At 38.4% G+C, this 24,822-nt stretch overlaps 1 protein-coding gene across 9 annotated transcripts in view; it reads left to right on the top strand.

Annotated features, from left to right (window-relative positions):
* Nucleotides 1-24,822, top strand: part of MCTP1 (multiple C2 and transmembrane domain containing 1) — a gene marked incomplete at its 3' end in the record, with an annotated part of 170,454 nt that overhangs the window by 81,059 nt on the left and 64,573 nt on the right. For 5 of the 9 annotated variants that reach the window (XM_081930147.1, XM_081930144.1, XM_081930149.1 and 2 more), the window contains 7 exons: nucleotides 1,982-2,075; nucleotides 16,058-16,160; nucleotides 19,573-19,675; nucleotides 20,007-20,108; nucleotides 20,422-20,496; nucleotides 21,978-22,097; nucleotides 22,567-22,653. In XM_081930147.1, the coding sequence (XP_081786273.1) occupies nucleotides 1,982-2,075; nucleotides 16,058-16,160; nucleotides 19,573-19,675; nucleotides 20,007-20,108; nucleotides 20,422-20,496; nucleotides 21,978-22,097; nucleotides 22,567-22,653 (684 nt within the window). Of the gene's footprint in view, nucleotides 1-1,981; nucleotides 2,076-16,057; nucleotides 16,161-19,572; nucleotides 19,676-20,006; nucleotides 20,109-20,421; nucleotides 20,497-21,977; nucleotides 22,104-22,566; nucleotides 22,654-24,822 lie in introns of those variants that run through there. The other 4 variants (XM_081930145.1, XM_081930146.1, XM_081930151.1 and 1 more) reach the window with 2 other exon arrangements.

A 24,822-nucleotide genomic window follows, 5' to 3' on the forward strand; every position in this document is an offset into this window, starting at 1 on the left:
ATTAAAAAAATAAAGAGGACTCATCTCCAGAGCATTTCAATCTTTTCCCATCTATTGAGGGCTGAAAGGATTCACAGCAAATCATAAGATTTCACTGCTATGGAAATTTCAGGCCTTCGATACCATCCAGGTTTTGAAGCCTTCAATAATAATCATAAATAAGAAGGCTGACAATCGGCTGATAAATCATTACTTTAAGTTGCATGTTTAAAGTAATGTATTAAAGTAATTTGCTTTTCACAAAATCCTACAATAATATTCTATGGTATGTCACTGGCCCAGATTGTCAGAATGTGCAGTAAATTGCTCCAAATCAGCTGACTAGCTGAATCTAAGTTCAAACTATAATTACCCCATAGAGCCCTGACAAATAGTACCAAGTGAAATACTGCAATCTCTCTCCCCCCCCCCCCCCGTGTGTGTGGGTAATGTGAGTGCAGGTGGAACAAAATTGAATTTGTGCTTTTGCTTTTATCTTGTAGGAAATGTGAGATAAATATAGTTTCAAAACCTACAGAACAAACATGTAATTTCCACATGCCTGCCACCCTTGTTCTACATATGTGAGAACTGGAAAATATCTGAATTTAGATACAAGCTTGACAAAAAAAGCCCGCCAAACCTTCTTGAGAATTGTAACAAATGACACGCTATCAGCAAAGCATCTGTATTCTGATGCTATCTGTAACATAACTTTCAGAATCAGGCAGTTTGGAATCCTTTAAACAGTGTTTGTTTAGTTTTGGTCCTATGATTATACACAATTCTGATGATAGACAAATGTTTTCAAAAATTTGTAATAAATGGGCATGTGTTTCCATAGAAAGCAATAGATATAAATGCATTTATATGTGAAAATTGATGTGCCATATAACTGCAGCGCTTTGGCTCAGTATGCCAAGGTCAGACCTTCTCTGTACGCAATAAGCGTCTTAGGGGATTTATATTGTGGGCTTTGTGTCTCACTCTTATTGGTAAAAATGTTTGTCTAACACTTTAATAGTTGATATTTCAAGCAGAAAATATTCCTTTTTTCTTGAGCAATATACCACTAATGATTATCCATTGAGCAGCAACATAGTAGAAAGGAAAAGTAATGTCTACTTCTATTAAATCCAACTTTGCTTTAAGTTGGCACATTAAAACATAAAGAAATCCTGTTTATTCTTGATATATCCGGCTTGGGTTTTATATATACATAATATACATATATGCACACAAGTCTTGTTTTGGGGAAAAATAAAAGTTCGTTATAAAACATGATGTTGCTTTTGGAAGAATGATCAGCTATTATATAGTTTTCTTTATCTAATACATAGTTTTATACAAAAACTGTATGAGAAATTAATGTGCACAAAATTTATGATTTTTTTTTGAAAAAGTTGCTCTTTTTTTTCTCCCTATGTCTATTTATAGGTTAAATACAAGTTGTTGAATGCATTAGTGATCTTTTTGCCAAGAGATATGGAAGCTGTTGTGAAGGGATCTGCTTTCTCTAGCTGCTTAAAAATAGCTCTAGTCTTGTTTAAGGTATCCCCTAAAACCAGCAGTCATTTGCCATTTAAACATGGGCTTCTGAACTGCATCTCTAGAACTGGAAATACCTCTGTCTTAGGGTATACAGAAATATCTTTTGATGCGTTGTGACTTGGGGCATTCTCTTTCAGCATCATTTTGGTGCACTATTTATTACAATTAAATATTGATATATTCAGAATAAATAATGCACTAACATGAAGCTGAAAGATGAGTGCTGTGGTTTAGATCTTTTAAAATCAAATACTGGGAATGGAAATAGATATTTCCTACACTGAGTGGAAACTATACAGTACTGAAAACACATAGTTGATTTCCAAGAATAAGATTTAAGAATAATCAAACAACCATTATAAAATGTGATAGAAGACGGAATCGCATTTGCCTGTTTTCCCTCCCTTTGCAAGCTCTTCCTAACTCCATAGTTTTTTTGTGTGTGTTCTAGAGTCTAGTGCGGATGTTTCATAACATGAAGGATGTGGGATTTCTCCAGGTGAAGGTTATCAGAGCAGAAGGTTTGATGGCAGCTGACGTTACAGGCAAGAACTACTTCAATTTTTGTGGTGATAGTTATCCTATTGAAGCATTTCTGGTCTGGTTTATAGCCTTTTTCAAAACTAGCACTCCCGACAGGGTAGAAAACTTAAGTTTGCTAGGATCTTTGCAAATGAACTCTATCTTCTCATATTTGTGCCTGTGTGCAAATTTGTTTCAGCTACTTAATGCTTTCCCAAACCGTATGTGAATTGAAACAGTAATCATTTGAAATATGCATGTCTTTGAGTTTTTGAATGTAGTTCTCTAGTTAAATGTGTACACATACTAGGGTAAAGCGTGCTTATAAATGCATATATTAGTGAAAATAACACAAACCACCTTTTATTAGGGGAATTTGCTTTACAAAAATGTGTGTTTTAGAATAAATTTCTGGTGAATTTCCGTGAGCACCTTTAATTAAAAAATTGCAAACTAACGTGGAAACTGAATTTAAGATTAGAAAATTGAGAAATCAAAATTAACATATTTGCCCATCCTTAGTTTGGACTTTGTACAGCTCAGAACCTTACTGAAAATAGTAATGGAAAAGGATTTTAATGAAACAATGCATCACAGCCCCTCCAAAAGGTTTCATTCCCAGTGGGCTACAGCAGATACAGAATAGTAAAACAAAATGGAGTCCAGTATTTTGCAAGATAAAATTCACTTGTTCATGGCAGGGCAAGTTCATATGTTAGTCAAAAACAGTATTTTTAAAAATTGTAAAGCAGAGGAGGGCTTAAAATACAGCTTCAGAATAGTATGTTTCTGATGGATGTTCCTATGAAAATGTAGGATACTTGCATCAGCACTCTGGATAGCATCATCATGCCTGTTGCCATATTCATTTATTTTATTTTATTACATTTCTCTGCCTCCTTTCTTCAAGGTGGCACATGTGGAGTTCTCTGGTGGTTTCTCATCTGTGTTGACAAGACACAGACCTGTTTGGGTTCTGCAGGATTGCTGAATCGTAAATCTTACGAAGTTGCAAGCATCATGTATCTTTACATTTGTCCAGAGATATACCTACTTGCCAAAATTTTTAGCACACATTTTCTTCATGGGCCTTCTTTAGTGGTTTAACAGCTGATTCCACATCTACATACCCATTGGATGGGTGGATGGATTTATGGCACCTTTCTGCCAAGGCAGTCTGCAGTTTTAAAATACTAAAAACAAATTGACTTGAGCAGGCCTTGAAGTTGTCTTTGTCTCCTTCCCACAATGTTCATTGGTTGTATGGCAGTGGGGAAAGTCTGCCAGGAGGAGTAAGCTTTGGGGGTTGCCTTTGTCTGCCTGCATCCTCACAGGGTAGATTGTGTCTACTGCCCCTTCTTGGGCTGAGAATGTAATGATAGTAATATCATCATTAGTTATTTGTGGCTTTACGTTTTAAGATTTGTTGCAGTCAACTGTAAGTTAGGTTAAGGGCTTTCTGGTGCAGAAAGGTAGGTAGAAATATTGCATGTGATGGTGGAAGCAGGTGGTCTTCCATTACTGAGTCAAGTGGAGGTTAGTCTGTTGCAGTTGCCTGCTTCTTCACTGATGGGATCTTGCCCATTTCAAGGATGAGCAGTGGGATTTCCCCCCCCCCAAAAAAATCTGTGTGATTCTCTACTATTATCTATGCAGTACATTACAAGGAGTATTTCTGCATGCTGGACAGCTCTTCTGTGTGTGCAGGAATCCCTAGCTTCTTCATGGTGTGTAGTATGAATTGTGTATTTCTAAGTGTTTTGGTTTTAGCTAGGTTTGGTAATGGAATGGTCACATTGCTTTCCTTTTGTCTTTAGCACCAATATGCAAAAATCACCCTTATGTAACTAAGCATTTTACATCACAAATGTAGAAACATTGGGGGTGCATACATAACCATTCTAGCATGTGTTCTGCTAGCAGAAAATCTTCCAGCTTGGTTATTTGACAAATAACCTCCATACATCACCTGATATACACAATAGAAATAGACAGAAAAATCATATTTCAAGATGCAGCATTTTTTTCTTCTCATATTTTGTTTTGTGTTCCATAAAGCATTGAATTCCAAAATATCACATTTGGTATGAGGCAGAAAGCATCGGAAGGACCTTTCATGTGCTTTCAAATTCAGGTTTGAATAATACTTGCAATAAATTGATTATGTGTTAGTTTATGTTATTAGATTGGTTTCAGTGCTTTATGTTTACACCTGCAAGTGTTGAGTCTTCATCTTATATTGAGTAGATTGGTAATGCTTCTATGCAAACAAGTATTGCATCGGCAATGCTGCTGTTTTGGTTCTGTTTCCAGTCTTTCTATACAAGTATTTCACAGACAAACATAAAAAGCGTATATGCAGAGGTGTACATAAATAAATGTTGACGCATGATAATAAATAATATAGTTGTATGTATGAAATAGGCTGCAGTTCTGTGATAACTTACATGGGAGTAAGTTTGGGTCAGTTCCTGGTTGGAAATTTCATGTATGCTGCCTTGAGTTCCTTAATGGAAGAAAGACAGGATATAAAATGTAATAAATATATCGGAGGACCTTGCTTCCCAGTAAACATGTTTTTTACCAAATAATAATAATTTCAAGTTTTTCCAGTATTTAAGAGCCAAAATATTAACCTACAAATCGCATAATTTTGCCTTGGGATAGATAGACTATCATATTAAATGCCTGAAAATAAAAAGTAATGGCAAAGGTAAAATTTGATTCGTTTTTGCTGAATTCTAAAATATTCTCTCAGTAAGCAAGAGGAGGATTTTAAAATATATTTTATTAAGCTTTTTTTTTAAGCAGGGGGAGAAGCATTTCAAAATGTACACTTTTGTCACAGTTATATTTTCTAAATGAGTGAATAAAAAAACACAAATTATAACTGAAATGTTCCAGTCTTCTCCTTTCCACAAAGCACACACCCTTAGTTAGCTGAATATTACTAGAGCCAGTTGCTCCAGTTCACTGTTACTAAAATGTTGCTTTCAGTAGAAGAGTATTGGGTAGTGTGCTTAAATGTAATAGGCATATTTAAAAGATTCATTGACCAGTTACTCAGCATTAAACTACAACAATAAATTGAATTTTTAATCAAGTAATACAGACTTTCACAGTCTCCATATGTGGATAAAGCTTTTAAGGGATTATACGGGGTCATTATTTCATTTGGAAGAATGGCTGATGAGAATAAAATGGCTCAAACTATGGCTTATCGTGAACAAGCAAACTTGTAAGCTTCCGGTGCAAAGATCATGGATCCAGCAATCCTACCCTGGTTCTGCTTTAGCTGTGCTACCCACCATCAAGCTATGGTTTGGCTGAACCTGGTTCATGTTCAGATAAACCATGAGCTGTAACCAAGGTTTGTTCTTGGGTTACTCTTCATGGTTCAGGGGAAGCAAACCACAGGAACTTTGTGAACTCTCATACAGTTACTAACAGCAAACCTTTAGCAGTGCAGTACCACAGTGTTTTGGAGTTGCGTTACAGTGAACGTGGTGATTAAGGAAGATACAGGCTAACACATATAAAAATTGGGGGTGGGTGACAGCAAAATTTCACAGAAGAGCTTACATGAATAAAATCACTTTCCTGAATTAGGAGGAGTTGCTGTTCACACAGCACCAGGTTGGAATCACACAGGTTGGAATCAGCTCTTCAATAAGCAGAAAAGACTTCTCGCTAGCAGAACGTATCTCTGGATCCAAGCCAAAGCTATGAAGAACCTGGACTGCATTGGTTCATATGTAATGTGAAACTATGTTTTAATGCCAGAAGGGGGAAGCTGCTCAGGCAGTGGAGCAGAGGAGTTGAAAAGTGTGCATTCTTAGTTCTCATGAGTTTCCATTTGCAAATGCTATCACCAGCCCTAGGTTTTCACTGTATCTTACAAAAACCATGCCCTTGTAGTTATTCATGCACATTTTTAGCAGATGGAAATACCATGCAATAGAGCACCTTGCTCTTGGTTATAGTATTCTTTTAAATGCTGCCATTATTGTTATTGTTGTTGTTGTTTTATTATTATTAATTATTATTATTATTTATACCCCACCCATTTGGCTGGGTTTCTCCAGCCATTCTCAGCGGCTTGCAGCACATATAAAAGCATACTAAAACGTCAAACATTTAAAACATCCTGATATAGGGCTGCCTTCAGATGTCTTCTAAAAGTTGTGTAGTTTTTTTCTTCTTGACATCGGAGGGCATCGGAGGGCATTCCACAGGGAAGGCACCACTACCGAGAAGGCCCTCTGCCCGGTTCCCTGTAACTTCACTTCTCACACTGAGGGAACCGCTAGAAGACCCTTGGAGGACCTCAGCGTCCAGGCTGAGCGATGGGGATGGAGATGTTCCGTCAGGAATTTTGTGACTATTTAGATATAATTTTGTGACCATTTAAATATAAATAGTCACAAAACAGCTCACAAAGTTGTTTTCAAAGTTGAAGGATGGGCCAGTATGTATCGTGTGAAAGACATGTTATACTGTGGATATTTCTGTCTGTGTTTGACTCAAACTTAAGAAACAGAATATATTATTTCAGTGATTTGATCATTCAGTTGCTGTACTTAAACAAAGGCATGTAGAGTTAGGTGATACAAGGGAGTGGTTCATCACAAGCACCAAGCTCCATCTTCAGTATAGGCATAGCAGCAAAACATTGGAATTTTGTTTTAGATCTTTCCAACCTCTTATAGTTCCACTGCTAAAACATGATTCTGTGCCTCTGTTCTGTGGAAGTTGGCTAGTTTTAAGGCATTTTAATGAATGTTTTAATTGTAATGGCATAGACATCTCATGGTTCCACTACAGATCCAGAGACTCATAGGACTGGGATGTTGAAAACAAGAGAATTCTAGTCCCCCAAAGTCATGAAAATATTCAGTGAAAGGACCCTATAGTCATCTTACCTTCAAATCTCATGGTCCTTAAACAGGTTGTGGTATTTGAGGAAGTATTTTAACCTTTTCTCATCTTGTGAGATAAAGAATTAGAAAATTATTTTGGGATAAATGCATCACTTCCCCCACCTTGGTAGCTAGTACAATCATGCCAATAACTATTAAATACAGATTGCCAACATATGCAAATCCTTTTTTTTTTTTTTGGCACACCTACCAACTTGTTGGCAGCAGAGAGATTCTTCATAAGGAGAACAATACAAAATGAATGAACATTATTCATTGGGTAATATGGCAAGAGAGTGAAAAAATGGTTATAGTTTATTCAGATAAATTTACATTGATAATCCTAAAGCAGGGTGTTATTAAATGAGAGAATGTGGAACTTGCCTTTCTATAAAGTTGGCACAAACCACCTTAGGCCAACGGCATTCTGATGTGAAATAATTCTCTAGCCCTCCAGTGGGAGTTTGTTTGTTTAATAAGATGTAGATTTTTTTCATCAGGTGTTGTCATTATTTATTTGTTTTTTAAAAAAACTAGTACTTCTGACAGAAAATTAAGAAATAACAGTAAAAATTATGCTGAATCTTGTATCCAATGTTAAGCGAATCTTATTTTTCTTAAGAAATAAGGATAACCCGGTCTCATTAGTGAAGTTAAATCTTAAGTTGCATTTGACAGGCTGCCTGGGAAACAGTTTATTATTATTTTTTGCTATCTGTGGGTTTTAATTAAGATGTGTTCAATTATAGTCTCCTCACACACTCACTCCCCCTGCTTGCTGTGTCACAGACTGGTGATCAGGGCGCTTTCAGATGGTCCGGCCCATGACTTTGACCTTCTGCGCAGTCCAGCGTTCCCTGGGGAACCGTTCAGCTCATGAGGTCTGATTTCACACTTCCAGGATGCCTCGGCTCTCTTAACAATGACAGGGAGACAAAGCCCTTTAGAACGGGCCGCACGGGGACTTGTTTAAATTGGAAACTAGAGAGGAGTCAAGGAACAAGGTTATGGACTATAGAATAGTGTTTTTAATAAAGAGCTCACAGCTCTGGTTCAGCTCAAAGAAGGTTACCTCTGTACAATTAATTGAGCCATTTATCTTGGCTTCTAATTTTTCACAGAATGGTATGATAAATATTAGCTAAAAGGCAAACGAGATATGATGTCATGCATTTCAACATTAATGTAGGCTTTTTAAAAAGCAATCAAAGATATATTTGCTTGGATTTCCCCCCATTTTCTTAATTGCACAAGGTTTGGGATTTTCCTGGATAAAAGATGGAATTTGCTTGACGGCTTACTGTTCTTGGATTTATTATCCTTGATGTTTCAATGCTTCGTGTTAGAGGCCAAAGGGAATGTACCATGAAAGATGCAGTCATCCTGAATGCAAGTAAAATTCCCGGAAAACTGAATGTTCTTACTGCTTAGTATCATACTTTCGACTTTCATTTACGCTATTGTTGATGAATCCTGCATAACAGTAGTGTAATTTGACTCAAACAAAAAACAGCAGCCCAATATTAATTTCAGTTACAAGGGTAGTGTGCTGTTCTAGCTGGGTGGGAGAGCCAGCAGGCATCAGACAAAACACCAGAAGTGGCAGGTGAGAAGGTTTTGGATGGAGATTTGGCAGTTAGTAGTGAACAAGTTTGTAGCTACCAAGGTTGTGAGCTAATTCTGCAGAAATGCAGTAGCTCCTTGACTAGTGCAAACATTGCTCAAACAAAAGCCATAGTTTATTTGAGTCTGGTGTAGACTTGATGACTCCTGAAATCCTGCACCTTGTCTAAGAATGAGGAAATTTAAAAGGCAACTCATTCAGTCACTATTGAATGATTTCATACTGCATTGCACATCCTCTCAACTGGAAGGGGTCTACAAAGAGTGAGTATTATTGTGTTTGAGTGTGGGGTTCTGAAGGGAGTTATGAGTTTTCACTAGAAAAATCTTAACAGTCCTCTTTCTGGAGAGGACTCTGGCAATACATGGACTTTGATGTTCCAGGAGTGTTCCTGACTGTGTTTCAGTGAAAGTTTTCAGGTTGGTTTACATTTAAAAGATACAAAATAATAATCAATAAAAGAACAAAACTAACAAACAACTGCATAAAATATCTCATAGGTTACACGTTTTGGGGAAATGAAAAGGTTTTTTAACTAATGCCAAAATGAAATTGACATAGATACCAGGCAAGCCTTCCTGGAGAGATAATTCCATAAGCAGGGGGCAATGACTGAGAAGGCCCTGTCTCCAGAAAGTGGCTTCCAAAAATTATTGAAGAGGCCTCCACAGCAGGCTCCTCTGGCTTTTAATGTCTGTCGGAAAGCAGAGTCACAACACCTGGGCATTTATGTTACTAAGAACAGTTCATTTTCCTAGTTTTTACCTTATGCTGCCCTTTGCTTTGCCTTCTTTTTCAGTATGAAGAACACTTGGGATATTAAGATGGCTGAGATATGATCAAGTTGTTGAAAGCAACCAACACTTTGTGGTTAATATCTGAAAATGTAAAGCTAACAAGATGCATTTTGTTTTAAACACTGTTGTTGACTACATATGTTGAATGGAAAACTCCTAGCCTGTTTGTGTTAGGAACTGCCCAAATGTATTATTAGAAGCTCCCATTATCTGTAAATGCTTTCTTTAATATCTGAAATGGAGCAGTAGATTTTTTGCATATATTCACACAAGTAGGGCAACCCATCCCTTAGGGTGTCTTCCATACCTGTCTGCTAGCCCTCTTGCAGTTTTGAAGAATGCAGAAAAAGTAGGTCAGCTAGATATTACCAAGGCACAGAACCTGTGATTCACTTAGAAATACCTACGCTCATGCCTCAATCCCCTGGAATCAATGAAATCAGTTGGCAGATCTCCTGTTACTTGAACTCTTCTTTTGTCCAGTGTAATCCTTTGCTTCCTCAGGGTGGATTTCTTTTCCTTCGCCCTGATCTATCATTTGTTGCTTTGAGCTGCATATCTGAATTCCACCATCTTCAAAAAGAGTTGCATATGAAAAAGTGGAAATGTCTGCCTATGTATATAAATATAAGTGGAAAGTATTGTAAGTGTAGAATGAGATTTATTTTTTTAAGGTGGTGTGGCAGTATTAAGCTTTTTTTTTTTAAAAAAGTGGGGGCTTATTGGCAAGGAAAACCTTGGTACTAGAGTGGCAGTTATGTGGCACAATTCTTTTATGTTTATAAGTTACGATTAAACAAGAAAGGACAACCTGTTGCCTCAATCACTTCAGTGCGTCCTATTTAGTGACCCCTGTGATGACCAAGATAGCGAGGTCAAGAGCTTCATGTGCACTTTTGTTTCTTCAGCAGTGGCTCAGATATTCCACAATCCAGTCAACGCCACAAAAATATGTTCCTAATGCCTACATTTCCCTCATGCATCTTGTTTGTCTTGGATGCTTGGTCAATCACACTTCCTCAATTCTGCAAACACCTTTCGTTCTCTTTCTGCTACTTATGGCAAGTCTCCACATCAACAATTAACTTTTATCTTCTTGCAGCACTCATGTCTGTGAACCTCAGTCCTCTAGTTCTTTGCTTCTAAAAGCTCCAGGTAGTTGCATTCTCCCATTGCCTGTGATGGTTATCATGCTGGGTTGGGTAACAGTGCCACTTTGTGGTTGAAGCCAGGAATAGAACTTGAGGGAAGCAGGCAGCTCCCATAATTCAGTTAGCTTCCTGCTTTCATTTTTATTGCAGCTTTTTCATAAAACTATGCAGTAAAAAACTAATTTAAATATAAAAAAAACTAGAGAAGAAAATTCAAGGGTAAATCTTAACCCTTGTCTCACACAGAAAGGGGGAGGGTCATCTCAGCCCTCACCTGTGAACTTCCCTTTCTTCTCCCAGCCTCCCATTCTAGGTATCTTCCCTTCCTGCCTCTCACACAGGAAGAGGCCACTCGTTGGCCAATTTGAAATGCAGCTGCTGGTGGGAACTGGAGCCAATTACCCAGGCGGCTTGGAGGAATTCCCCCAGTTGCTGCCTGGCCATGTGCGTTCCATTCTAGCTGCCCAGGCATAGACACTGAGCACCCACTGCCAGATCCAAAGGTATATCCTTCCTCTGTCCTCCTTTTGTGTGTTGGAGTCCCTCAGTGCTTGTGTTTGACCCTCTTCTAAAGAAGACCAGTGGACATTGCCTGTAGCTTTAAGTACCACACAATAATCTGATGACACCCAGCAATTCGTGTACAGTGGTACCTCGGGTTACGGACTTAATTCGTTTCGGAGGTCCGTTCTTAAGCCGAAACCGTTCTTAACCTGAGGCGCGCTTTCACTAATGGGGCCTTCGCTGCCACCGCACCACCGCCACATGATTTTCATTCTCATCCTGGGGCAAAGTTCTCAACCCAAGTTACTACTTTCGGGTTAGCGGAGTTTGTATCCCAAAGTGTTTGTAACCCGAAGCGTTTGAAACCCGAGGTACCACTGTATTCCAGAACTTTATTCCTGCATCCAATTGCACATCTACAGCTGCCTGTCTCGTATTGTCACTTGGATGCTCCTGTCATTTTAACTGTAATACTTCAAAGACAGAACATCTTATCTTCCTTCCCAAGACCTCCTCTCCTTATACATTCTCCATCCACTCAATTTAACAGGTACAGAGCCTCAGTTTTCTTCTTCCTCTCCCTTTTTTACTTCCCACATGCAATTTGTGGCCAGCCTATATTTCTTCTTCCCTTTGCATATAGCGCTGCAAAATTATGCTTCTTCCTTTTAGTGAAAATTGGATAATGCTCTGGTCCTTTCTCACTTGCCCTATTTCACTTGCTACCTTATGCAGATTATATTACTGCAATGCATTATATGTGGGGCTACCTTTGAAGGCAAATTCAGATGAGACAGACTCCTAGTCTTCTAGAGCTGCTGCCAATCACTGGATAGACCAGTGGCCTTGACTTGGTATAAGACAGCATCCTAAATTAGGAAACTACAGTTTGGAATGCACTCAGATGCAGTGTTGTTGTTGGCATCCATTTGTCTCAAGAGACAATGGAGCACCCCTCCAGAGGTGAAGTCAAACCCCTGGAGAATCACAACGCTTGCTGTGGCCGAAGAGACCAGAAACTTGTAATTGCTGCCTCCAATGTTCTTTCTGCTGTATTAGCAGCACCGAAGTAACCTCTCCAGGGCATAAGCCTGTGTAGTACATATGAAGGTCCTGGGCTACCTAGATGACAAGACCCCACTATTGGCCTCGCTGATGTGGTGCACAGAAAAGCAAAGCAATACATTTGTCATCAGCTTGGCTGCAGGAGTTGCCGGAATGACGTCTCTTCCATTCCTATGCCCATTTCAAGGTGCTAGTGTTGATCTTTTAAATCTCTTCATGACGTGATACCAGGGTACATGAAGGATCACTTCTTTCCATATGTCACACACTAAGCACTTCACCAGAGTCTCTTCTCTGGGTTGAAGTTCAACATGTGGTCACCAAGGAAAGATCCTGTGTTCACATAGAAGGTACATACATGTTGCAGTCACAACAAAGAAGTAAAGTTTCCAAATACGGTAAAAGCTAGTACCTTAGGACAATTTGACGTTGAAACAGCCAAAATGGTGGCCAATCTGGACTTACTGTTAAATGGCATTGAGGAATAGTAAACATAGCACTATCTAATTCAGATATAAGTAGACAATTGCCTATAAAGTCCAGTACAGTCACATTTGACTTAAAAAGAGGAAACTTTCCCCCAAATGAGAGGATGCTTTGAAAGTACTTTTAAATGCAGATAGAGAGCTTTAAGGAGCTCCCCATGAAGGGAATTCCATAGCTGCAAAGCAACCACCAAAAAGGCCTTGTCTGATTTTTGTTAATTGTCGGTCAGACCTGAAAATTCACAAAGCTTTGTTTTGTTCAGCACTGGAGCAGTGTGTATCTTTTTAGATAATTAGGTGAACATCAACTTTTTAAACAGATGTGAATAATTTTTCTGAAGATCAAATCCTAGAGTGTCAAGATTAAGGGTTTTGAGGTCTTTTGCTATACATACGTCTTAGGTTTAGCTAATGTTTGTGGGATCATTTTTAAAATGACTAGATATTTATATCCATTTTTTCAGAAAATATACTTACTATTATTTATAAAATATATATACCACCCTTCATCCAGGGTAGTTCAGAATATTAAAAGACAATATAAAAAACCAAAATACATAATAAAAATAGAAGAAAAGCAAACCTGCCATCCCACCCACCCACATAATGAGAGACATGGAAGTGATTTTGTGCAAATCTAATATTGTTTTAAGGGTTGTAATAAATACTCATAATCATTTTCACGTGGTGGAAGACCTTAGACATTAAGCCCCTGCATTATTGATATGCCTATTGTGCACCCCTGATTTGATCATACCTATATTTTGCATAGGGGACGCGGATCGCGCTGTGGGTAAAACCACAGTGCCCAGGACTTGCCGATCGCATGGTCGGCGGTTCGAATCCCCGTGGCGGGGTGAGCTTCCGTCGTTCGGTCCCAGCTCCTGCCCACCTAGCAGTTCGAAAGCACCCAAAGTGCAAGTAGATAAATAGGTACCGCTTTATAACGGGAAGGTAAACGACGTTTCCGTGTGCTGCACTGGTGCTGGCTCACCAGGGCAGCTTCGTCACGCTGGCCACGTGACCCGGAAGTGTCTCCGGACAGCGCTGGCCCCCGGCCTCTTAAGTGAGATGGGCGCACAACCCTAGAGTCTGTCAAGACTGGCCCATACCAGCAGGGGTACCTTTACCTTTACCTTTATATTTTGCATGTTAAAATTATTAGCCTATAATATTAATTCTCTTGTCTTGTCTATGCACCGTTAGGAAGCTAAATTGATGTGATTATGTATTTGGAACACATGAATTTGTGTGTTGCCAGATTAAATCAACACAGTGAAGAGTATTTTCGTAATGGTGATGCTATTATTATATGTTAAAATTATTTGTGACCTTAACATTAGCTGCTGAGGGTTAATTATAAAACAGATTTTAGTTGTAGTAAAAAGATTAACTTTGGACTTAGACTTATTACTACAAGCATATAGACAAAAATCCCCTATGTGCAACTGCATTTTTGCAGACAGAAATAAATAAATAAATAGGCTTTCCCTTGCTTGGGACTACTGCTTGAGCGAGGGAAGACAGCCGCCTTCTCCTCACCTCCGTGCCCCTATCCTGGCACCAATTCTTCTGGACACCTTTCTTGACCCTCACCCTCCATGGCCAGCTGTTGCTACTCTGGACACTAGCTCCCCTCAGGCAAGCAGGAAGGCTTGGGATAGGTCAGACAGCGGCCCTGAGTGATTTCCAGGCTGAGTCTCTCTCTCTCTCTCTCTCTCTCTCTCTCTCTCTCTCTCCACGCACCCTCCACACTTTACCTGATTTCACTTATGTGAGCGGGGCCCTGGGGGGGCTGTACTGGCCTTTGTTGTTTGTTCAAGACCAGCACTTCTCCAGGTTCCCCCTCTGAGAGAGGTTTGAAGGTTGTGGAAAAGGGAGAGGGCCTTTTTGGTTTTAGCCCCCTGATTATGGAATACTTTCCTCAGCGAGGCCTGCTTGGTACCATTATGACCATATTTTTGATGCCAGGTTAATATCTTTCTTTTCTCCCAGGCGCATGTTGGTTAGTGATATAGTGATTACACTGTTGTTTGACTGGTCATCATAAATTGGTTGATGCTCTTAATCATGGGTAGGCAACCTAAGGCCCGGGGGCCGGATACATGAGTAGAATGTGTTCTTTTATTTAAAATGCATCTCTGGGTTATTTGTGGGGCATAGGAATTCATTCATTCCCCCCCCCCAAAAAAAAATAGTCCAGCCCCCACAAGGTCTGAGGGACAGTGGACTGGCCCCCTGCTGAAAATGTTTGCTGACCTCTGTAATACTGGTTTTATCTGGTGATGTCTTTAGGTATTTATGATTATTTGTATTTTATTGTTTGTTTAAATTGTAATGGCTATACTTTAAATTTCTTTTGTTTCACTAGAGGTGGTTGATGAATTCATTCTTCAAGTTTGGGATAAATGATATTTTTTGCAAAATAAAAGCATCAACTGCAGTTGTAATGTTGCATATTTAAAACAATTATTATTTGCCATTGAAATTCATAATGTACACATTAACCTGTGATGGCGTTTGAATCAATATTGCCGTTTGGAAGATGTGATTCCTGGACAGCTTTCCTAAATATTGATTTAATTGTCATTTGTTTAAGGTATGAAACAAATTGCATGCCTTACTGATATTGTTAATCTGGCCCCTTTGAACTGCTGAATCTATGGGTTCATGTAATACATGGCATTACATTACAAAAATATTGAAATTATTGTGGAATACAATTGTCTTGTGCATTAGATTTGCTGGATTGCTGCAAGATTCATATTAGATCAGGGGCATAGTCTTACCACTTCTTCCCCCTCTCTCCCTTTCAATTTATGCCAACATGTTTAATGTGGTAAAATTGAGCTTGTGACTATTGGCTGTTTGGCAATGTATTTTGAATGGGAAGAGTTTCCTTGATGGAAATTCACTGTGTTGTCTGAAATATGAATGCACGTGGAAATTGGCATTAATACATTATATTACGTTGGATAATTATAACACTTAACTTGGCAATATAGAGTTCAGTGAGATTTACTCTCTAATAAGTATTTAAATGTTTGTAGAATTGAAGCCTAAATTAAATTAAAGGCAACATGAATGGTGAAATTAGTTATTTTCAAAAGGAAATAAAACTGGTAGACTTACTAATGTTTTATTTTTTTCCCTAGCACAACCATATTTCATTACTCCAAAATTAAGCCCAAACATTGCTCTCTGCATTGTGCAATACAGATTTGTTATCAAAACTAGGCCCTATTTCCTTAGTTTTCTAGCTGTCCAAATAATTTTTGATCCGTTGATCAGCATTTGGCACTCTAAAACTTATGTATGTCTTGTTCCACTGCAGAATTAGTGAGTAAACATGCAGGTTGCTCTCATTGTTACAGTGTGAATTCAAGTTACCGTACATAGAATGTGAAGATAATTTTAAGTTGCAAAGTATTCATAATATTGTTAAATGGTCTTTTCCCAGGTAAAAGTGATCCATTTTGTGTAGTTGAGTTGAACAATGATAGACTGCTGACCCATACGGTGTACAAGAATCTTAATCCGGAATGGAACAAGATCTTCACATTGTAAGTCTTAATGTTTCACTTTTGAATTTTACTTGTATACCTGGCTAATCATTTCAAAGCTTTCAAGATAAAGCTAAATTGCTTTGATTTCTTAAGTGGAACAAGAGATTTCATTGGAACGAACAGAAGTATAAAGTAGATAATTTCTCTCTTTGATTTTGCCTTCTGAGTGATGATACTCCAAATGTCAATATACTTTGAAGGTACTATAGTACACTGCTGTGCAGCTACTAGGCTGAAACTTTTTAATGTTCATTCCAATAATTTTTAGAATTTATTGGGCAGTTTTACCCATATTCCTGACCACCCATACTGCTGCTACCGAGTTGATGCTGAGGAAGATGTCCAATATAACCCCATTCATGTTATTTCAACTTTAAATGTGAGTAAGCGAACTCACCAATACTGGACTCAGAATAATGCTGATTTTCTTTCACAATGATCATCTCTTGCATTTAGAACTGTAGGGCAGAGTCTGAGAATCCTGAACATTTGTTGACCCTCATAATAGTATCTTGAATGCTAGACCCGTGGGTTCCTTCATTATATTGAGATTATTCCTCTGAATTAATTTTAGAGGGGAGGGGAGGAACCATAGAGGTAAACAAAAAGAAATATTGGAACTTTTATATATTGTTTTCCTTGGTGCATTTATCCTAGAGGTGTGAATTTGGTTTATTAACTTTAAAAGGTGAGCAGGATGAAATTCTCATTGTCTCTACTAAACCAGTGGTTTGGGGGGGGGGGAATGAAGGCCTGTCGTGATTATAGGTGAAAGCCATTGCTCAGTAGTACAGCACGTGAAACCCTGCCTGGTGACAGAGGGTTGAGCTACACAGTCTGCTGAACAGCAGATTGTTGGCACACAACCCTTCAGCTCTGTTACTATGATTATTCACATAATGAATGGGAGCTGGATATAGGAAAGAATATTAAGCGGCTTATTCTTCTGGAAGATCTTAGTTTTCCCCTCTTATTAATTATGCTCATTCCTTTGCTTTTTGTAATGTTCTGATCTCTGAAGTCTGTTGGATTGAAGATGATATTTTAGATTAAAAGCCCTAATCAAAGGGGTTTCCTCTAGCATCGGGGTGCTGTGCTAGATGAGTTGCATTACAACTTTAGAATTCTGTGGAACCTCTATTTATGAAACACTCTTTGTGATGGAAAATTACTTCAGTACTTAATAGTTTCTCAGTGGCAATATTTTGAAACATTTAAAAATTAAAGAATCAAGCATCTTCTTTTTGTATGGCTGCTCCAATTGCAGTACAACACAAAGAGAAAGTAAATCTGTTTCAGGTTTGTTTGTTTTTGCTGCTTCACTATCCACTAAATGTTCCCAGCTGGAAGCTTTAGTCTTATGTGTGTTCAGGCAGTCTCCTTCTACATTTTTGGTTTTATAAGAACCAAGTTAATACTTACTATGTAGCCTGTAAGATCTATTTAACCCTCTTCCCCCCCTTCTTTGTGAGATTGAAGAAACACAACAATAAACTATCAATTTAATTGTTATCATTATTGTTATTTGTTTGTTTGCTTATTATCTGCCCTTCACCTTAAGGTCCCAGGGTGGGGTATAACATTAAAACAGAATATTAAAACTGTCTAAAACACCTTATAATCAAAAAATAAGGTGAGTAAAAAATATACACTTCAAGTATTCAATTCCAGGGTGAAGAGGTGTGTATTAAGGGGTGCATCCCCATTCAGTATTCTGTGTATTTGCAAAATATGCTGCATTCATTGCGAATTTTGTTTATATGCAAAAGTTCCAACAATCAACCCCCATTATTTCATTATATAACATCTCAGTTAACTATTTCAAATTATCTTGAATGCAGTATATCATGAGTCACACATCTTTAATCTTTGATTTTTGCCCCACACCTTACTTGTATATATTTTTCAAAGTTGATTATACCACATTCCTCTATGTATTACCTGGATATGAAGTGCTACTTGTTTTTCCAAAGTAAATATCAGTAGCAGCTAAATATTTATAAAAGTATACATGGAGCTTGTTTAGACATAAGGGCCAAGCTATAGTTTAGCGTGAACATGCAGGCTCTTGGGCAGGCATAGGCAAACTCAGCCCTCCAGATGTTTTGGACTACAGCTCCCATCATCCCTAGCTAACAGGACCAGTGGTCAGGGATGATGGGAGTTAGTCCCAAAACATCTGGAGGGCCGAGTTTGCCTATGCCTGCTCTTGGGAAGAAAATTCCATGCAGCTGCTTTGTTCTTCCTCTGGTCCTGATGGTGTAAGCTAAGTCATTGTTTGACTTAGTTATCCAAATTTGGGGTCATATCTTCTCTAGACAAACCATGAGCTTGGAACTAAAGCTTATTCTTGGGGTTTGTATGGAGAAGAAGCGTAGCCGCAAGAGGTCTGGAAGAGGCTTGCATCAGGCATAATCTCTTCTTTGGGGACCCTCTCTCATTCACGCTAAGCCATAGTTTGGCTCAGCACTGCATGCCAACTAACTCATAATTAAACCATATTTAAAGGTTGAAAGACTGAACCTTACAAATCTTCAGGCTTGCATATTTCATCCCTCCTCTGGCACAGCCATGCGGGCTTTAGGATAATTTACTTCCATCTTAGGTTAACTGTGGCTTGCCATGTCATCTGAATGTGGACAAGCTGTGGTCGAGCTTAGCTATAGTTAATGAAAACAAACCAGCTTCTAGTATTTAGGAAACTAACTTTTTTTCTTACTAATCGTAATTAAGACTAAACACAGTTTAGGGTTTCATATAACTTGCCTGAGTGCAACAGGCTAAACAACCAAAGAGAAGGGGGACGTGTGTGAACCTGGTAGCAGGCTAGACCTAACATTTTTTCCCTACTAAACCATGATTTATGTTTACATCTGAATGCAGCCTAGCTAGCATACAATTTAATACCAGAAAGTTGAAACTCTGTAGCAGTTAAAGGAATGGAGAAAGTGAGAACTCTGGAAACATCTTAATGGCTTCTAAATCTGGTGGCGACAATTTGATTGGTTTTTTTTGGGGGGGGAGTGTCTATATGAAACCCACCAAGGATCTGGTCATGTCCATTTTAAATTTCAAGTGCTTTTTGATTGCAATCTTACTTTCTAACTCTGCAAACGTATCACTTATTCAGTACACTAAATCAGGGTAAGTATTAATGAAAGGCTTTCTTGTGCTTCTTGTAGGTTGTATAATGCATGTCCAGTCATGAAATGATCGATATCATGCCTGCGTTGCATTCCTGGACATTTCTATTTCAACTCATGCCCTCTTTTTAACTCCCTTTTTCTAGTTTACACTTCTAAAAATTCACACAGTTTTTCATTTTCCTCTAACTTGTTAATGCATTTGCCTTGATAATGATTCAGTTAGGTGACTTTCTTACCTCTGTTCTGCCCTATCCCTTTCATAGCAATATTAAGGATATCCACTCAGTTCTTGAAGTGACAGTTTATGACGAAGACCGAGATCGGAGTGCTGACTTCCTGGGCAAAGTGGCTATACCATTGTTGTCTGTAAGTTTATTATTATTATTTGGTTAATGCACTGCTCTGTATATTTTTATGCTCATGGGAAAAAAAATCAGGGCTGTCTGTCATTTTTCAGCCAAGGTCTGTAATAAGAACACTAAAAAATTTAACATACTCAATTCACGGCCATGTTGAATCCCATGATAGTTAATTTTTCCTGACAGACTTGGTCCTGGTAATGAACAGGTACTTGTCAGAATTGCCACAGTTGTTTTGGGTTCTCTGTCAGTTTCAGCAGCTGGGGGTCAAAGGTCACTGAGGGAGTGTATTCAGTGGAGACTGCGAGACAGACGGCTGTCATGTCCTTTTCCCGCAGATTCAAAATGGTGAACAGAAAGCCTACGTCTTGAAAAACAAGCAGCTGACAGGGCCAACAAAGGGGGTCATCTATCTTGAAATAGATGTGATTTTTAATGCTGTAAGTCTTAACTTTGCCTTTTTTGTACTGCTAAAGAGTTCAGTTTCATGAAAGCTTTTGTTCCTGATTTGTAGAGAATTTCTGTCATTCCTCATTTTCTCTAAACCTTGATGTATGCTGCAGAATGCTCTTCTGCCACTGGCTGAGACACCCACTTTGCTACTACTGCTGCTAATGTATACACAAGCATAAGTTTCTGTGCCTCACATTTCTGGATTATAGTCTTGGCCCCATGACTTTGAAATGCTACAGTGATGATTCTATATATATTTGTGCAGTTCTCAGTTCCTAAACAATATATTTTGATATATAGGTAAAAGCCAGCTTCCGAACGTTAATGCCCAAAGAACAGAAGTATATTGAAGAAGAAAACAGAATTTCTAAACAGGTAAAGAGTTGGAAACTATTATTTATTCCCAATAGACAGAATATCAAGTGAAACCTTATGACTGTATTTTGTCAAGCATTGATAGCTAAGAGAATAGCACATCTCATTTATATTGAAAAACTTATCTGGAGTTATCAAATAAAATTTGCACAAATGCAGATTTTAAAGTCTTCTAAATCCCTTTCTGCCAGATTTAGTTATTTGTAAAATGTGTGCATGATAACTCTAATTAAAGTTGTCAGTCTGCCCCCATGTATCAGGTTATAGCACAGGTGGCTGTAAACTTAGTCTAGCATAAATTTTGGTGGCCAACTTTGACCTGGAGGAACTCCCATATTGTTTTGGATTATGGTATGTATCAGCCTTTTGTTCTCTTAGTTCTCCTTTTAAGGTGCTTATTAGAAACTTAACTCAGGCAAATATATAAAATTCCTCTGATTCTGCAACATGATTGACAGGATTCTTCTTTTTCATGTATGTTTACTAACTAATTGCTGCAATATTTACCAGCAGTAACTGTTTTCAAAAGTGCAGTCCTACCAAATGCTTTCAACTTAAATAATTTTTAAAATCTTGCAGCCATGATGTTCATGTTTCCTTCTGGAGGATAAGAATGTTGGTCACTGAAGAGTCAAACACTAAACAACTCTTCTTTGTAGGATCTTATTTGTGTGCTTTTTAGTGTTTTAATTATTGCATGAAATCATCAGTACAGAGATTTTATAAGCAGCTGCTTATATGTATAGGTCCTGCTCAGAAATGACTAGACTCATATGCAGAAAAATAGTAGCAAGGAACTTATGACTATTACTAATCAATGAATATTATCAAACCTTGGTTTGTAGTATAAGAATCTCATTAGAGCAAGTGCTTTTCTTAAATATCCGAGATCTTGAATTAGTGAATATAACCTAATACTGTAAAATGTAAGTTTCGTAAAAGTTAGTGAGTTCATCTCCAAATGAACTTCGTGGTACTCAACTATTCGTTTTAAAACATAATTCCTTAAAAATCTACTTGTTCATCCTTTTCATGAAACGTATTGTAGTTTCACAGCTTCCATGGGAAAAGTTACTTCAGTTTCCTCAGAGATAATTACTCAGAACTGCATACGTGGTTTCTCAGCAGTCATCTCTTTAGTATCAGAAATTGATTCAGCCAACTCCAGTGCAAAAAAACCTAGGTTGATATATCAAATCTCTGGATCTCAGTTCTTAGAGCATGCTTAAAGATTGGGAAGGAAACATTAGTAGGTACAATTGTACTGTCATTTAAATTATTTTCATGCTGTACAGCAGAACAGTGCAAGCCTACAACTACTGATAATACTGATAAATATCTAGATAATGAGTTTTCCCCTTTACTGCAATACAAAATATTGTCTGTACAGAACAGTATTTTCAGTTGAAATGTGTTGTGAGCAGTTTTCATAGCTAAAATGCACAAACTGAGCCGACACATTCTACGTTTCTTTCCTCCAGCTTCTTCTAAGGAACTTCATGCGGATGAAGCGTTGTGTCATGGTTCTTGTAAATGCCGCCTACTATATAAACAGTTGCTTTGACTGGGATTCACCACCAAGGAGTCTTGCTGCTTTTGTGGTATGATATTAACCTTAATATTAATATATGTGTATACAAAAAAATAAATAAATGTAATGGTCTCATCAATAGGACATATATGGAAGATCACAGTCAATACCTAATAATCAATCTGTAGTTTAAAGCCAATATTAGAACATCCAGGGCTTCCTAGAATTGGCTTTCTTCTACAATCAGTGACCTCTAATACCCTAACCTTAAAACTCCAGTAAGTTTAATGCCAGTACATTCTTCTCTCTAATTTCCAGTGGTATAGGAAACTTCAAAGTGCTTGAGTTCACCATGGCATCATAGCCATGCTCCCAATGATAATCTATAAATGTAGGCAGGTGTATTGATCCTAAATAAGCTCTGTATAGGCATACTTGCATACACATATACAGTGAGGGGGGAAGGTATTTGATCCCCTTCTAAATTTGCCCATTTGCCCTCTGACGAAGAAATGACCAGTCCATAATTTTAATGGTAGGTTTATTGTAGCTGTGAGAGACAGAATAACAACAGGAAAACCCCCAGAAACCCAGAAGACAGAAGACGGAGATGGATGTGCATTATAGTAAGTGAAATAAGTATTTGATCCCTTTGCAAAATATGACTTAGTACTTGGTAGCAAAACAGTATGGCACACATACTGCCATTTTACATGCTGGTGGGACCAATTTTCAACTGATTAATAACAAATTATAGAACAACTGTGTATTCCCCATCACATATTCCCCATCCCTCTGCTATTACAGTCACCCCAAGTTAACAACACTGGCAAATGTGGTTGCTGCAGATGGGTGATGCCATTAGCACTTGTTTCACAGTAGGAACAAAGTTCAACTCCTTTGCAGTCATGTCCCATGCCAACATTGAGGACCTTTAATATGTCATTCTTTGGGTATGAGATTCTAAACCTAAGCCATTCATACCTGCCAGTCTTAGATGAAATATCTGATTGTGTGAGAAATGGATCCTCAGTTGTTTATGTTATACATATCCACCAGATCTGCCTCCATCCAAAAGAACTTCCCACCCAGTATTTTCTGTGTATCAGTTTAATACAATTTTCTTCTAGACGTTTTAACATAGACCTTTTTCTTCTGCGTCTTCACTTCCTTGCCACGACACCAAATAGGAGCATTTTGAGGGGAAAAAATAGAGGCCCCAAAAGCTTGCAACTTCTTTATGTTAGTCATCTTGGACTCCTTTAGGAGGAAGGGTGAAACGGTAAATAGATAGATAGATAGATGATAGATAGATAGATAGATAGATAGATAGATAGATGATAGATAGATAGACAGACAGACAACTGATCATTTTAAGATCTGAGAAATGTGATAAGAGACATTCCAGGAGCCTTGATAAAAGGTTATGCCTATATACATAAGTTTCAGAAATGGTCGCGTAATAACTTTACCCAAAATGCTTCTACTTTTGTGTGTTTACTTCCTGCATTAGCTCTGGGAGGTGCTTGTGGCATAATGGCATAACGTTCCTTTTGCCTGATGAAGGGAAGCACTCGTATAGGGCATCCTCTCCCTTGTGGTCTCCTGAGCTGGAGTAATAAAGGGTGTGACCATATGGCTTCTGTAACATTACTTCTTTAGACAATACAAGGTGTAGCTTAATAACAGAACCGATATGTTGATACAGGAACAAACTTTATTCTGCAGGATATACCAGTCATGGCAATTATTGGCTTTATTTTATTTTTATTATTTAAACTTGTATGCTACTTTTCCACATAAATGTGCCCAAAGCAGTACATATGATTAGAGGCAGCATGCTTTGAATACCAGGGGCTAGAGAATCAGGTTCAGCATCAGCACATAGCACAGTCAGGCAAATGCCCACCACCACTGATACCTATGCACTGGGCTAGGTGGGCCCTTTAGCTGCTTGGCATTGAGAAGAATTCCAAGTGATTGCAGTGAGGAAGTCATTTTAACCTTTCCCTAATGACTTTGAATGCAGCATTGTTCCAGAGTGGTTCTGTATTGAGGGTGCTGGGAAGAATTAAATTGATGGCTCTTGCATGCTGTAGCAGCCTGGAGCTTCTGTTAGCCCCGAATAGCAAGGGGAAAACACCAGCAGCACAGGATCCTTTCGGATTCCTCCCTCTTCATTGATCAGCACTGAGAAGACTGCTAAGCAGTTGCAAAAAGGGACCATCAGTTAAATCCCTCCCCACTGTCTTTGATGTTGTAGAAAACTGGGTTTAGGTGAGATTAAATTCACTTTAAGAAAAGCAACCGACTTAGAAATCTGTATGACGCCCCCAAAAGTGCCCTGCTAAATGAGAGTACAGTCATGTCCTCCAGCATCTTGTTTCCAATAGTGGGCAAGCAGATGCCCATGCGATGCCCAAAGGCAGGAAGTAGAGGCGACTGCCATCTCCCTCTTGTTCTCCACAGGACCAGGTCTGAGATGACCTTGGCCAGATTGTCCTCACTGGGCCCCCCAAATGGCCCTGTCTTGGGGGGACATACCACACAGTGGGGGTTATAAATAATGGTGCAAGCTGTGCCTTGAGAAAGCCGCCATTCTTGAGAAAGCTGTAGTCAAAACAAAACTACTATGAAAGAAAATTAAATTGTATTTCCCCCTGCTCCTCAGATATATCCATCTATCCTAAATATTTTTATGGTTTATACATGCCCTTTAGAATCTTATTCAAGATCTACTGTAGGATCAACTTTGTGCCTCAGGTGTAATGAACATGAATGAGTAACGACCTGTT

This window comes from Podarcis melisellensis (genome assembly GCF_964234715.1).
Source record: "Podarcis melisellensis genome assembly, chromosome: 11".
NCBI classification, from domain to species: domain Eukaryota; kingdom Metazoa; phylum Chordata; class Lepidosauria; order Squamata; family Lacertidae; genus Podarcis; species Podarcis melisellensis.